The sequence below is a fragment of the Microtus oregoni genome, unplaced genomic scaffold (genome assembly GCF_018167655.1).
Source record: "Microtus oregoni isolate MIOR12 unplaced genomic scaffold, Mior012 000011F_ref0000422, whole genome shotgun sequence".
Taxonomy (NCBI): Eukaryota; Metazoa; Chordata; class Mammalia; order Rodentia; family Cricetidae; genus Microtus; species Microtus oregoni.
In genome coordinates, this window is record NW_024543070.1 from 22,059,449 (window position 1) to 22,074,265 (window position 14,817).

At 45.0% G+C, this 14,817-nt stretch overlaps 2 protein-coding genes across 2 annotated transcripts in view; one reads left to right on the forward strand and one right to left on the reverse strand.

Annotated features, from left to right (window-relative positions):
- Positions 1-9,433: 9,433 nt before the first annotated feature.
- Sft2d3 (SFT2 domain containing 3) lies at positions 9,434-12,612 on the forward strand. The gene has a single exon (XM_041660471.1). It carries the CDS (start codon positions 9,469-9,471, stop codon positions 10,120-10,122), a length of 654 nt encoding a protein of 217 aa, XP_041516405.1. The 5' UTR covers positions 9,434-9,468; the 3' UTR covers positions 10,123-12,612.
- Positions 12,613-13,318: 706 nt separating this feature from the next.
- Wdr33 (WD repeat domain 33) overlaps positions 13,319-14,817 on the reverse strand; it is a 106,767-nt gene continuing 105,268 nt past the window's right edge. The window contains exon 22 of the mRNA XM_041660467.1: positions 13,319-13,960. Within this exon, the coding sequence (XP_041516401.1) occupies positions 13,734-13,960 (227 nt within the window). The 3' untranslated portion in view covers positions 13,319-13,733. The remainder of the gene's footprint in view (positions 13,961-14,817) is intronic.

A 14,817-nucleotide genomic window follows, 5' to 3' on the forward strand; every position in this document is an offset into this window, starting at 1 on the left:
GAAAGAAAGGAAGAAAGAAAGAAAAGAAAAAAGAAAGAAAAGAAAGAAAGAAAGAAAGAATGAATGAATGAATGAATGAATTTAATTGGGGCTCACTTACCATTCCAGAGGGTGAGCGCATGACTACCATAGTGGGAACAAAGCAGCTGGTGCTCGAACAATAGCTCAAATCTTATGTCTGATCCACAAGCAGGATGCAAAGAGAGCTAACTTGAATGGTGGAGGTGTTTGAAACCCTCAGACACACCTCCTCCAGCAAGAAAATGTCTCCTAATCCCTAACAAATCATTCCATCAACTGGAGACCAAGCATTCAAACGTAGGAGTAGGGACAAGTCTCAGATTGACTGCTACTGCTTCTTTTTCAGTCATTCTTTCTTCTTGTCATTGCCCATGGTGGCAGAGGTGGACGCTATACATGCACCCAACATCACGGACTTCTACTCACAAGGTTGACCTGGATCTAGCTGCTGCTGAATGGCAGTGCCCTCTATATGGCACTGCGGACAGTTAGAGGGGTATAGGTAGTCAGGGAAAGCAAGAATGGGCTCCATTGGGTGGCAACTTGATGGAGGTGGGTGTTGTATCTTATCTGTTGCTTTCATTGGTTAAGTAATAAAGAAAACTGCTTGGCCCTCTGATAGGGTAGAATTTAGATAGGCAGAGTAAACAGAACAGAATGCTGGGAGAAAGAAGCCCAGTCAGGAGTCGCCATGATTCTCCCACTCCAGACAGACGCGGGTTAAGATCTTCCCTGATAAGCCACCTTGTGGGCTATACAGAATATTAGAAATGGGTTAGATCAATATGTAAGAGCTAGCCAATAAGAGGCTGGAACTAATGGGCAAGCAGTGCTTAAAAGAATAGTTTCTGTGGGGCTGGAGAGATGGCTCAATGGTTAAGAGCACTGCCTGCTCTTCCAAAGGTCCTGAGTTCAATTCCCAGCAACCACATGGTGGCTCACAACCATCTGTAATGAGGTCTGGTGTCTTCTTCTGGCCTGCAGACATACACACAGACAGAACATTGTATACATAATAAATAAATAAATATTTAAAAAAAAAGAATAGTTTCTGTGTAATTATTTCAGGTATAAAGCTAGCCGTGCAGGCAGGCCGGGTGCCAGGAACGTAGCCCTGCGGCTCACACTTCAACAGCAACTTCTTTCTCCAGAAACCATCTCAAGAAGAGAGATAGTAGGAAGGCCCAGGGCAGATAGTAGAAATGTAAGTGAAATATTTTATGAAACTTAAAAACCATTTTGTGTGACTTGGAATAACATAATGCCTGTAAGACAGGACCTTGCCACCAGTCAGCTCTGGTAAAAAGCTACACCTTAGAATCAAGCTCTAATGTGTTAATGGACTGGTCACAGGCAGCTCAGATACAGCCAAGTCCAAGACAGGCCTTGATATACTAGTGAACTAACCCCTGGGTAGCACTGATATGTTGCTGAACCTGCCCTGAGCTGTGAACCCTGATAGGGCAAAACCAAAGAAATGATACAAAAATTGGAACTTTGGCAATGGTCTTGAGGATCCCAATGCCATGCTCCCAAGACAACAGCTTCTCCAGACTCTGTGCTGATACCCATAAGCAAAAGGACTTGAAATTGGCCTCTGTGTGTGGTGGCCCTGACTTCAGCGACCATTGAATTGCACCATCGCTGGCCTCACACACGCCCATTTTTCAGTATTAGCGGCTGGCCAACACTCTCAAGGCCTCCCTCAACCCCTACCAGTGCTATCCCTCCAGCCTGCCACAGCTGAAGGACTTCTCAGCGGATATGGGTTGGGTCTGCAAACTTCCAGTGTCCTCCACCAGAGATTGTCCAGCAGAACCCTGCAGCAGCACTTTCTGCCCTAACAACTGTCCCTGTTTGGTGTGATGTCTGTTTAACTTTTACATTAGGTATATAAGGTATTATATATATCTTATGTATTTCTATTTTAAGTATTGCATTTTATATATGACATTATAAGGAATGTTTGCATGGATAAACTGAGTATATTCAAAAGACAAATCTCATGTGGATATACAACTGCTGAGTGCCTCATAACCCACAGACCATGCTCTCCACAGCAGGGGTCTTGACAGGTTCAAAATACAAAAGGGGAGGACACAGTGCCCTATAAAACACCCACTCCAAAGTCCTATTGGCAAGCTCCCAGCTCTGGAACCCTCCCATCCCAAAGGGAACATCAGTAAAATCAGAGCTTTCACTTTCTGTGTCTCAGTATTCTGTCTTTCTAGACATTCAAGTCTTTGCCCCACATAACAAAGTCAGGGGTCCCCTAGGTGAGCACCGGCACTCAGGTAGAGGACCATTCCCCAGGGTGACCAGCCAGGACCTAATGGTAAGCTGACCACCATGCTTATAGCATTCCACACAGTGCTGCTTCTGATCAAGGTGCACGAAGGCCAAAGAAATCCAACGGCAGGCCCACACTCATGGAATCCACTGGTTTTATCACGTTCCCTGCTATCCTGAAGAAATCTGGTTTAATAGCAGTGGACTGACCTTTAAGAAACACATAGGGCAGCAATTATGTGGCATTAGCCTAGACAGCCGGAGCAGGGCTCCCCGAAAGGCTGTACACGTTTAGAATCAGCATCCAACAGATGGTACTGAGGTTCATATAGACAAGCATGGGCCCAAGAACCAAAGGAAATGAGAATGGCTCCGCTCTCAGCACCACTTCTAGTGATCCACCAGCAAAATCTGTCCTTCCTGTCTGCATGACTTTGTGCTCTGCATGCCAGAAGTTTTGGTTCCAGAAGGGGCAAGTGCTTCTGTCAGGAGGCATAACAAATCTTCCATTAAACTGGAAGCTAAGACTCATTGTCTTCCTGGCCACTTGGGCTCATGATGCCCTTGAATCAATGGGCTAAGGAGCAACAGGACAAATGACTGATCCAGACTTCCAGGAAGAACTAGGCTTCCTCTACACAACGGAGTAATAGAGAGTATGTCTGGAATGCAGGAGATCCTTCAGGATGCCAACGAGAATAACCCAGTAACCTGTACCATGACAAATAAAAACCCAGAGACAGATATTGGGGTTCAACCTGAAGGTCAGAAGAGTCAATCAGCCAGTCAATGGCTCTTACCTCTACCTCAGTTCAAAATGGTGATCCTGCCTCCAGGAATCCTCAGAATAAGACTGTGTCTGAGAGCTGTCTCCTGTCTTATATTCTTCTCTAGTGCTGGGACTAAAGGCGCGCAACACTTGCCAGTTTCCACAGCAAACTAGTGTGGCTACTGGGATTAAATAAAGGTGTGTGTCACCACTACCTGGTCTGTAAGGTTGACCAGGGCAGCTTTTACTCTCTCATCTTCGGGTAAGCTTTATTTATTAAAATAAAAGGAAATATCACTAAAGTAACCCAATTCAGACTGGATGTTAATTGAACAGACCCCTCAGGAATAAAGGTGCTAGTCACCCCTCCATGGTTGGTCACCAAGCACAACCTGTTGAGATGCCTGCTGAGGTAGGTGAGCCACAGAATGGCTAGGGTAACAAGGCAGGTAAGGCCACACACAGGATCAGTCACGGTAATGTCTGTGCATGTCTTAGTTCGAGTTTCTATTGCTGTGATAAAAACAACACGACCAAAAGCAGCTGGTGGAGGAAAGGGTTTATTTATCTTGTAGTCTGTAATCCATCATCCAGGGAAGTCAGAGAAGGGACTCAAGGCAGGAACCTGGAGACAGGAGCTGACACAGAGACCACAAGGAGTGATGCTCACTGGCTTGCTCCTTATAGCTTGTCTTCTTACACCACCCGTAACCACCTGCACAGGGGAGGTGCTGCCCTGGGTGAGTTGGGCCCACATACATCAATTATTGTTTAAGAAATGTCCCCACAGGCTTGCCCACTGCCAATTCTGTGGGGACATCATCTCAGTTGAGGTTCTCTCCTAAGACTTTAGCTTGTGTGTCAGTTTTCACACTAGCCGACACAGTCTATTTAGAATATATGTTTGTGAAGATATACACATTCACATTAAGCAGATATTTGTGTGTCCTTTCCTCTATTTGTTTTGTAATATAACACTGATAGAAATAGTATCAGTGGTTAAGTGCTGTAAATCATTATCAATCTTAAGTTTTGGACATTAAAAGACTAAGCATTCTTCAAGGGACTTTACCTACCTGTTTGGAAGAAATAATATGTTTGAAGCTGTATATGAGATCACTGCATCATGTTAGGCAGAATTATGACCATATTATATATTGCCTTTGGAAATAAAGCATGACATAAGAAATGACCAGGTGTCAAGCTGAACCTGAAACTTGCCAACTGAACCTGAAATTAACTAAAAGGCAAACAGCTGTGGGTTTTTCTTGATCGGATTCGAGGCAGAAAGGCTCACCATACATGTGGGTGGTGCCCCCTGGTGGTAGTTCTGATAAAAGAACCCAGAAGTAAACTGGTTTCACCTGCTCACCTGCACCCTCTGGACAAGGTGGTCTCTGCTGCTCTGCTGACTACTTCACTAAAACCAGAACCAGCATCCTCAGGTTGACACATCCAGCCTCTGGACTCGGCGACTGCCCAGTTCTCGGCCTAACCCTCTAATATGAAGCAGGTATTGTTGACTACCTAGACTATATCGTATAATCCAATCCAGTAAATCCCTTCTTACCACACCTTCATTCTGTCCATTCTGCTCCCAATGCCCCTGATGCACTGAGAACTGTTTCCAGCCTGTGACTGTTCCCGCGTTTTTAGGCACAGATTTCTGTCTCCCAGGAGGGTTCTTCCTAGACTCTCCTAGACCTGTCACATTTCTGAGTGCTTTGTCATTTTCTTGTTGCTATCATGGAGCCACCAAGTTCTCTCTGTGTATGTGCTCACATATTCATGTGGGTACGTGCGTGTGTGAGGGAAGGGTCAAGGAACAGGCTCAGATAATTGCCCCTCAGACACTGCTCACCAATTTTTCCCTTTCTTGTTTTCCTGTTCGTTTGTTCTGAAACATGTTTCCGCTGCCCTGGCACTTGCCTAGCTGTCTAAAACAGTTGGCTAGCAAACCGCAGGGACCTACCTGCCTGCCTCCTCAGCACTGGTGTGAAAACATGCCACCACACCTAGCTAACTGTACATGGGTATGGGGGATCGAACTCAGGTCCTCATGCTTGCAAAGCAAACATTTTACCAATTGAATCATCTTCTCAGCTACCTTTAATCTCTTACCAAAAAAAAAAAAAACTGAAAAAATCTTTTATTCTCACTAATATTTCTGGAATGAACTTTTCACCCTCTTTTCCAAACAAAATAAGTCTCCTCAGACACAAGTAAGAGTCCTTCATCCATACAGGCTGGCCCTTCTCTAGGAAGGATCACTGTGTCACTGAACAGAACAGGACTTAATTGGGGACTGTATTAGGCAGCGTTCTCTAAAGAATCTCAATCTCTCTCTCACATATGCATGCGCACGCACACACACACACACACTAAAGAATCTCAATCTCTCTCTCTCTCTCTCTCTCTCACACACACACACACACACACACACACACTTTATTAGAGTAGTTTATAGGCTGTGGTCCGGCTACTCCAACAACGCTGTCTCCTTACTGAAAGACCAAGAATGCAGTAGTTGTTCAGTCCACAAGGCTGGATGTCTCAGCTGGTCTTCAGGGAACAATGAAATCCTGAAGACTATGTCCTAACTCCAGCAAGGGAATGTCAGAACAGGAGAGATGAACTAACCAGCCAACGTGAGGGTAAGAAGGCAAAAAGCAAAAGCTTCCTTGTTCCATGTCCCTTCAAGTGGCAGTCACCAGAAGGTGTGGTCCAGAGTTAGGGTGGCTCTTCCCATCCCAAATGTCCAGTCAACACAATCCCTCACAGGTGTTCCCAGCTGCTTAAGTTTCGTTGGCTCCAGATGTGTCAGGCTGACAATCAAGATTACCATCACAGATGATTCTTTGAAGGATTAATTAACACAATTCACAACCTTTAGCCAAATAAATCAAATGAAAGACAGGATCCAAACTAATAAAATTAGAGACATTGCAACAAATACTAAGAAAATGCAAGAAATAATAAAAATTTCATTTAAAAAAAATCTGCATTCTACCAAAGTCAAAGTCTAAAAGGAAAGGGTTAATTTCTAGATATATATTATCCACCAAAGCTAAGTCAAGATGAGATAACATACATAAACCCACGCATTCAATGGGCTAGAACCAGTGACTGGAAATCTCCCACAAAGGACTGGAGAGATGGCTCAGCAGGAAGGAGACGGGTTGTACTTGCAGAGGCCTCAGTTTGATTCTCAGCACCCACATGATGAGTCACAACCATTTGCAATTCCAGTTCCAGGGATCCAATGCCATCTTCTGGCCTCCGTGGGCACTGCATGCATGTGGTACAGACATGCAGGCAAAACACCCATACAAACAAAATAAAATAAAAATCCCTTTATAAAAATCTTCCTAGAGAGCTGGCCTCAAGGGCATGACAGCAGGAGCAGCCTCTCACCTCTCCTGGGCAGCACAGCAGAGCTGGTCCTGGTGGTGTGGGTAAGGGAGAGCTAACCCCAATGGCATAAGCTCAGGAGAGCTGACCACACCACTCTCCTGGGCAAAGCAGGAGAGCTGGCCCTGGTTGTGTAGCTGCAGGAGAGTGGGTGGACTGACCAGCTCAGCTACCACTTAGGCCCAGATCCAGGACTTTGAGTTGGCCCATCCCAACATCTACCCCATCTATGACCTGCTGGAGCAGGTAGAGAGTCCGGTCCTGCAGAACCAAAGCTGCAGCATCTCTGTAACCCGGGGCAACAACAGGATGTCCTAGAGGAGTTCTGGTGAGGACCCAGTATTGATAGTGGAGAAGAAGCCAGAGACCTCCAACCAGACCAATGACTCACTGCAATGAACATATGTTAGGTAAAGCTGTTTAAACACAAGGGTGTACTGTGTTACAATGCAGATTCTACAGTGAGATCTGTGTTTGTTTGCTTTCTTTTGGGAGGAGAGGTTGCAGGGCAGATAAGGAGGAACAGAGAGATGAGTGGGACTGGGGTGCACGATATGAAATTCACAAAGAATCAATAAAAAGTTAAAAACAAAACAAAACAAAATCCCAACTGAAACAGTCTAGGGCCAGATGAACTGAATGCAGAATTCTACCACACTTTCAAGGAATTAATACCAATACTTCTCAAATTATGTGTAAAGTACAAACGGAAGAAACACTTCCAAATTCCTTTTACAAAGTTACTATAGTCTGATACCAAAACCAGACAAAGGCCCAACAACAGCAACAAAGGAAAGAAAATTATAGGCCAATATTTCTGTTGAACATGGATGCAAAAATACTTGCAGACTGAGTTTAAGAAAAATCAAAAAGATCACCATGATCAAATCAGTTTCATCCCAGAGATGCCAGGATGGTTTAACATATGTAAGTCAATAAATCCACCACATAAACACACTAAAAGACAGAAAAGTAATCCACCACGTAGTCACACTAAAAAACAGAAAAGTAATCCACCACGTAGTCACACTAAAAGATAGAAAAGTAATCCACCACGTAGTCACACTAAGACAGAAAAGTAATCCACCACGTAGTCACACTAAAGATAGAAAAGTAATCCAGCACGTAGTCACACTAAAAGATAGAAAAGTAATCCAGCACATAGTCACACTAAAAGATAGAAAAGTAATCCACCACGTAGTCACACTAAGACAGAAAAGTAATCCACCACGTAGTCACACTAAAGATAGAAAAGTAATCCACCACGTAGTCACACTAAAAGATAGAAAAGTAATTCACCACGTAGTCACACTAAAAGACAGAAAAGTAATCCACCACGTAGTCACACTAAAAGACAGAAAAGTAATCCACCACGTAGTCACACTAAAAGACAGAAAAGTAATCCACCACGTAGTCACACTAAAAGATAGAAAGCATGTGATCATCTTATTAGATGCAGAAAAGGCCTTTAACAAAAATCTAACATACCTTCATAATGAAAGTTCTAGAGAATCTGTGACATTTCTCTACATAATAAAGGCAACACACAGATTTCCTCAGCCAACATCTGGCTAAACACAGAAAAACTTAAAGCATTTCCACTAAAATCAGGAACAAGACAAGACTGTATATAAAATCTTTAGCTGGAGCAATAAGACAAGTGAAGGAGACGATAGAGAAGGAAAAGTATCTTTATTTGCATATATGACTCTAGATATAAAAGGCTCTAAAGACTCCACAAGAAATCTCTTATGGTTGACAAACACATTCATCAAAGTAGCAGAATACACAATACACAAAAATTAGTAGTATTCCTATATACTAATGACAAACTACCAAGTACAAAATCTGGAAAATAATTCCACTTAACCTCTGTGTGTGTGTCTGAGAGAGAGAGAGAGAGAGAGAGAGAGAGAGAGAGAGAGCGCTAAGGAATGTTGAGTGGGAGAAATAGAATTCCCTGGGGGTAAAGCATACTAATTGGTTATCCAACATCAGATAACCAGTTCTGAAAATATACAAGTAACTTTATACAGACTGAGAAGGTTATATTTGGAAATGTGTACATATGCATGTACATGCATGTAATAACAATTAATGAAAGAGAAAGAGTCCACAAATTTGAAAGAGGGTAAGGATGTTTGGGAGGGTTTGAAGGGAAGAAAAAGATGGGAGAAACAATATAATTATATTCTCAAAATATAAAAGAAGTAATTCAAAAACAAACAAAAACCAAACGGAAACCAGGAGTGGGCTGGGAGTCAGTTCTTTACAAACTCTACTTTCAAACGGGATAACCTAAGCTCTGTAGGTGTAAATTTTTAAGTTAAATTTTTATTTTTTTATATATGGGTGATCTGCCTGCATGTTTGTACGTGTACCACATACCTGCAGCCTCAGCGGAGGCTAGAAGAGGGCGTCAGATCCCCTGGAACTGAAATTACCGGTGGTTGTTAGATGCCATGTGGGTGCTGGGATCCGAACCTGGGTTCTCTGCAAGAGCGGCAAGAACCGCTAGCCATCTCTCCAGCGCCTTCATTAGAATTGAGGTAACCGTAGAAATGTAGACAATTGCTAAAAAAAGAAAGAAAGAAAGAAAGAGAGGGGGAGGGGCAAGAAGGAGGGGGAGAGAGAAATTCTGTGTACCCTTTTCCCAAATTCCTCCATTTAGCAAAATGTTAACAATGTTAGGCACCTGACAGTCAATATTCATCATGCCAGCAGAGTCGCCCTAAGTGCGTCCCTTTACTACCACAGCCACTCTCGACTATTTTTTTAACCCTGACGGGATTTATTCCGTAACTACAACATAAAATCAGGAGCACAGCTGTGCCGCCTACTCCAGGACTTCCCCAAAGCCTTGGACACCACCCTTCCGCCGTGGCCGACCAACCGCAGCCTGAGGATCTAGCTACTTCCGCTTGCGGGCGCCCGAACCCGGAAGTGTCAGCCCCGTTTCCACCGGCACCCGGTCCGAAATGGCAGATCTCCACCGCCAACTGCAGGACTACTTGATGCAGGGTAAAGCGAACAGGCCGGCAGCCGCCGAGCCGCTGCTCGCCGCGAGGACGGCCGAAGAGCCTGAGGCCGGGGACGGAGCCGCCGCGGCGTGGCTAGGCCGCAAGGCTCTGCGATGGCCGTGGCCGCGGAGCTCCGCCGAGCCGCCGCCCGCGGGCTCGCAGTGCATGCCAAAAGTGACGCGCGGGCAGCGCCTGGCGGCGGGAGGCCTGGGTCTGCTGCTGGCCGCGCTCTGCTTCGGCCTGGCGGCGCTGTATGCCCCGGTGCTGCTGCTGCGCGCGCGAAAGTTCGCGCTGCTCTGGTCGCTGGGCTCGGTGCTGGCGCTGGCGAGCGCGGCGCTGCTGCGGGGCGGCCCGGCCTGCGGGCGTCTGCTGCGGGGCGAGGAGACGCCGTCGAGAACCGCGCTGGCCTACGCCGCCGCCTTGGGCGCCACGCTCTACGCCGCGCTGGTCCTGCGCAGTACGGCGCTGACGGCGCTCGGCGCGTGCGCGCAAGTAGCCGCGCTGCTCTACGCGCTGCTGGGGCTCCTGCCCTGGGGCGGCGTGACGGCGCTGCGCCTAGCGCTTGGCCGCCTGAATCGTGGGGCGAGCCTCACCAACGTTCTCCCGGTGTGACCGTCCGTCTTAGGAAGCGGGACCAGCCAGGCATCGCCACAATCCACGGCACCCTAGCGTGCGAGGACAAGGCACCCACTGGACTGTGCGCCGGAGTCCGTGCGCCTGGAGCAGCTGCCACCGACTGACGGGCTGGCGGTCTCAGAGAAGACCCTTCAACTTCAGCGTTCTGAGGTTCTGGGTGGGCAGCATGGGCCCCGAAAGACACAGTTCACTATCCATGAACTACTTTCGAACTGGCTTTACATGGACGTCAGTTAAAGGGGACGGCTGACTTGGCTGCTTTCGTGGCTTTGGAAGAACTGCCCCTCCCTTTTGTCATTTAAAAAGAATGTAGTTGAGCATAGAGGTTCGGTTTTTGTCGCCACTTTTTGAAGCCTCCGTACTCCTATTCAGTGTAAATCAACCCAGATTATCGGATTAAACACTAAATTTAGCCACTGGATTTAAAATAGTGATTAGTTGATACATTATACCTCAGTTTTTTTCTTCAGTTAAGAGTAAATATGGTGCTTTATAATATTTAAGGAAAATTAATCGTAAAAGCAATACACCAAAGAGCAATTTTCTGAATCAAGAAGCCAGATATCCAGGATGATGCGTGGTTAAGTTTGCAGGTTTCCGCAGAACCGGGCTTAAGGGTCATGGGAGACAAGGAAAAGCTTACATCTACAGTTGTTGTGTTTGATGTGAGAGGTTTTGCCAATCGTTGACTATTCCTAACATTATTGCTGCTTTTGCAAGTACTATACAATTTGATACTGATGCAATGCAAAGTGCTCTTCATCCAGAATTGTTTTTGTTGTGCTGCAGTCAAACAGCATTTAAATCTATCATCATTTATTGCCAAAAACTGGATTCAGTATTGAGTCTTGATACACTAAAAAGTAAAGTGTATTTAGGAGTTCATAATTTTACCAATGGTTCTCACATCAAAGGAAGCCACATTTCGTCAGTTCATTAATATTAGTGGGGATGGGTCCAGCCATTAATTAATATATATACCCAGATGCTTTCATGTTTGGCTAAGTTGAGAACCACATCTGCGCACTGGCTGGTACAATGTGAAAGTAATTGTTTTCCAGGCTGTCCCCATGTTGCCCTAACAGGAAAGGCATAGCAGGTCAGGCAGTAGCAAAGTGATTCCATCATGGCTCATATTCCATTCTCTCTAGTGCTCCCCAGACAGACAAGGAGCACTCTCTTAAGAAAGGAAATGCTGTTTTCAGTAGTGATGTACAGTTTTTATGTTACTATATTCAAGGTATTAAGATCATCTCAAAAATTCATTACTTGAAATAAGTTTTATAAAGCTCAAAGCACAACATCTTATATTTTGACAGGAGTATTTAAAATGCTGTATGTAAATGTTTACGTATAATATAAGGGGCTCTGTTTATAAATGAATCCATCCTCACAATGTGACCTGGGTGTTTATGAATCCCTGTGTAGCGTCCTGGAACTTGACTGTGAGTTGTTTGATGTTATGCCGGGGAACACAGGTGAGGAGGAACACAGCTTTTAATAGTGTGGGTGCTGACACTTTCATTTATTTTTTAAAAATATTTATTTATTTATTATGCATATAATATTCTGTCTGTGTGTATGCCTGCAGGCCAGAAGAGGGCACCAGACCCCATTACAGACGGTTGTGAGCCACCATGTGGTTGCTGAGAATTGAACTCAGGACCTTTGGAAGAGCAGGCAATGCTCTTAACCTCTGAGCCATCTCTCCAGCCCTGACACTGAAGTAAAAAGAAAATTGTTTGCTTGAAATCTTCAGGTTCTGACACCCAAATAATCGTTTCTTCACTCCATACCCAGAGAGAGCCAGGGAAGATTTCTATATACTTGTCCAACTATGGCATCTCTTTTCAACTTGCCAAGTAAACTGTCTTCATGTGCCCAAAAGCTGCTAATGTAATGAGATATTAGCAGCTCCAGGCCTGACCTTTTTAATAAGAACTTTCTTAGAAAAACCAGTGAAGAGACAGCTCAGTGGTTAAGAGTACCAGCTGCTCTGGAGGAGAACATGGGTTCAATTCCCAGGAACCACTTGGTGCTAACTCCAGTTCCAGGGATCTGATACTCTCTTCCAGCCTCCAAAGACACCAGCCACACATTGATGCACAGATATAAATGCAGGTTAAAAAAAAAAAGTTATGAGAAACAGGTTTTAAAAAAATAAGTTAAAAAGAAAAAAAGCCAACATAGAAAAGGTTATCTCAAACTGAAATTTTGACTTTCAGTCTGAGTTCCCTCCTTTTTCTGGAAGGTGTGTGTGTGTGTGTGTGTGTCTGGAGTTAGAGGTAGTTGTGAGATGCCTGATGGTAGGTTCTGGGAACTTAATTCCAGTCCCTGTATGTACACTTAAATGCTGAGCCATCTCTCCAGGTCCTAATTTGGTTGTTGTTTTGTTTTTCTTTGGGGGAGGGTGTTTTTTCCAGATAGGGTTTCTATGTAGCCCTGAATCCTAGAACTTTCTCTGTATATCAAGCTGACCTGGAGCTCAGAGACTGCCCTGCCTTTGCCTTCACACTTAGTTTTGTTTGTTTGTTTGTTTGTTTATGGGGGGGATTGTTTTGAGACAGAGTTTCACTGTGTGGCCCTGACTGTCCTGGAACTCTCCACAGACCAGGCTGGTTTTGAACTTACAGAGATCTGCTTCCCAAGTGCTGGGATTAAAGGGGTGTTGTTTTTTTGAAACAAGATATCTGTCATGGCAAAGAACTTTCTGGCACACTTGGTCTTCTACCCCAAACCCTGAAGCCGCCATAAAGCAAATGTGGAAAAGGAGACTGTTTCCAAAATATACTTTGTTCCACTTCCTTTGAAGTGTGTGCGATAACTCTAAGACACTTGTAGTTAGCTCCAGTTTACACCAGCTTTCTTTCCCAACGAAGACAAGTCCACTCAAACCTAAACTGCTAGGAGGTGCATCCAAGAGCCTCTAGGTTCAGCTTTTTCTTCCAGTGTAATCTTCTGAGGTTCTGAGCCTGCTTGAACTACGTTAGAGGAACTTTAAAGCATTCCTTTCCGCATAGCAGAGACAGTGTGAAACAGGAAGAAGGTAAGACTTATTGGAAAAGCAGAGTTGACATGGACTTCATCTGCTGTCAGTAACAGCGGGAACTGCACCCAGCAGGTCAGATGCAGGAGAAACGAGAGTTCCTTAAGGCAAGCACTACACAACCGGTTGTTTCTGTTAATTCTTGAGTAAATCACATTCTGTATTCATACAAAACAAGGTTTTTTTTCTCTGACAAACTGTACATATAGAAATAAATTTCCAATTGGACATGAACTCAACTTTGTGGAGGTGCTCCATTTCTTACGACATAAAAAAAAGGGGGATTCCAGCTTTTATCTTCACAAACAACATGGCAGAGTTAGGGCAACAAGGGTGGACAAGACAAAACAGGGCCAACTACCCTAGGTAGTGGCAGCAGTCTCTTCATTGTGGAAACCTCATTGGGATCCTAGAATTCAGCTGCCCCAGAAGAAGAGCTCAGGGCTACAGTGGTAAAGGTTTCTTTTCTCTTCACTTGGTAAGTCCATAAGAACTTCTTAAATACTATCCAGAGAGGCCCAGGGCTACTCAGCCCCTACTTCTACCGTCCCCTCCCACCGCCCCTTGAAGTGCCTCGCCTTGGAGGGCCAGAGTTCATGTTACTCCCTCTACCCCAGTTACTGCCACTGCGGCCCGCTCGAGAAGAACTGCTGCCTGGAGGGCCACCAAAAGGCTCATCTCTGTGGTATCCATCATGATGGTCTCCATCCAAAGAGCTAGAACGCCCGGATTTTGGAACTCTCTGGGAAGGTCCTGGGCCTGCTCGGCCTAAAACAAAACATGATTCAAGACATGACATTCCATATCTTAGTGGTTACTTCTCGATAATTCTGTACAGCTTTCACTCCCTGATGACAGTGTCTTTCAGAAGACTGGGTTCCTATGTCCTTTCCTAACTTCATTTCCACCCTGGCCTCAGGATGATCTATGGAGGCCATCCACTGGGCAAAAGGCCAGAAACCAGCCGAACACTAAGGATTCCCAGGAAACCTGCCTCAAGGTGGATCATGTTCTGCTCTCCTGGACTACCAAAGTAATTTAAGGAAGGTTCCAAAAGCACACAGTAATGTTAGAAGCAACTAAGATATATAGGCTGCTACAGATGGTAGCAACAAGGGCTCCAGTCAGGGTCTGTGTACACGTCCCATGGCATGTGGTCCTTTGGCTCCTTTTCACCTGTTAAGTATTGGGAAATATTCTCAAAGAACAAAAATAAAATAGCATTCTGAGATGTACTGACTTGTTTTTGGTTTTAGGATTTACAAACTGTTAGCTGTAAGTAAAACCATCTTAAAAAAAAAAAAAACAAAAAAAAAACACCTTTCTTTGGCCAGTGAGGTGGCTTGGCAGGTACAGGCACCTGGTACTAACTATCCAAGTTCCGTGCCCAGGACAAGATAGGAGAGGATCAAGTCTGGCAAACTGTCCACATGTGCACATGGCACCCACATCAAACATACAAAGCAAATAGAATTAAAAATGTGAGCGAAGCTACTTGGGGAGCGAAAGCTCTGACTGGTGTGCCAGGACAGGCTGCTCGTGCTCCAGGGGATGCCCCGCCCATGCACATATGCACAGTGCTAACCCAACTCAGAGTCACACAGACAAGAAGCAGCAGCGCTAGG